The sequence below is a fragment of the Etheostoma cragini genome, unplaced genomic scaffold (genome assembly GCF_013103735.1).
Source record: "Etheostoma cragini isolate CJK2018 unplaced genomic scaffold, CSU_Ecrag_1.0 ScbMSFa_4469, whole genome shotgun sequence".
In the NCBI taxonomy this organism is placed as follows: domain Eukaryota; kingdom Metazoa; phylum Chordata; class Actinopteri; order Perciformes; family Percidae; genus Etheostoma; species Etheostoma cragini.
Genome location: NW_023268845.1, coordinates 1 through 1,012, shown reverse-complemented (window position 1 = coordinate 1,012; position 1,012 = coordinate 1). Strand labels below are relative to the sequence as shown.

General features: G+C 46.0%; 1 protein-coding gene across 1 annotated transcript; it reads left to right on the top strand.

Moving 5' to 3' along the window:
* Window positions 1-330: 330 nt before the first annotated feature.
* On the top strand, window positions 331-891 carry LOC117941146 (arf-GAP with Rho-GAP domain, ANK repeat and PH domain-containing protein 1-like; the record flags this gene model as incomplete). The annotated part of the gene is made up of 2 exons (XM_034866232.1): window positions 331-438; window positions 738-891. Coding segments are annotated over exons 1-2 (236 nt in total), but the record flags the coding sequence as incomplete, so codon positions are not given.
* Between the last annotated feature and the right edge of the window lie 121 nt (window positions 892-1,012).

The window sequence follows — 1,012 nt, the reverse complement described above, 5'->3', positions numbered from 1 at the left end:
ACTGTCCTCTACTATACTCTACTATACTCTACTGTCCTCTACTATACTCTACTGTCCTCTACTATACTCTACTATACTGTAATATACTCTACTGTCCTCTACTATACTCTACTGTCCTCTACTGTCCTCTACTATACTCTACTGTACTCTACTATACTCTACTGTCCTCTGCTGTCCTCTACTGTCCTCTGCTATACTTTACTTTACTTTACTTTACTGTACTCTAGATTATACTTTAGTATAATATGTAGTTGTATAATACCCAGTGTGTACTGTACTGTATACTGTATATATATATTTAATATATTTAATATGTTGTGGTTGTCCTGTCAGACCCCGGCGTGTACGATGAGATCATGCAGCCCGTCCTCCACTCCGGCTTCATCTACAAGTCAGGCTCCGCCCACAGAGGGACGCTGGGCAGGAAGACAAGAGAAGGTGGGAGGACAGACAGACAGGCAGGGAGACAGACAGGCAGGGAGACAGGCAGGGAGACAAAACCAAAGAACAAAGTAACTATAGGAGGAACCAGGTTGTAGGACAGAGGAGAGAAGAAGAAGAGAAGGAATCTCTTAAACAATAGAGAAGATGCTGGAAGTGGTATTTTTTATGTATTACTGTATTTTTCGGGCGTCTGTGTCACTAATAACAGCAGCCGAGTGTCAGGATAAGATCAAAATGTCTAATGAAACCTACGTGTGTCCTGGTCCTGGTCTTGGTCCTGGTCCTGTTGGCAGACTTCCAGAAGTTCTGGTGCTCCGTGGATCGGTCTCTGCTGTTCTACGAGTCGGACCGATCAGCTGATCCCTGCATGCAGATCAGCGTCAAAGACATCGTGTGTTTGGGCGTCAGCCGGCCCGACTCCTCCCACAACAACGGCTTCATCGACAGGTAGACTCATGGACAGGTAGACTCATCGACAGGTAGACTCATGGACAGGTACGCCAGACTCATGGACAGGTAGACTCATGGACAGGTAGACTCATGGACAGGTAGACTCATGGACAGGTAG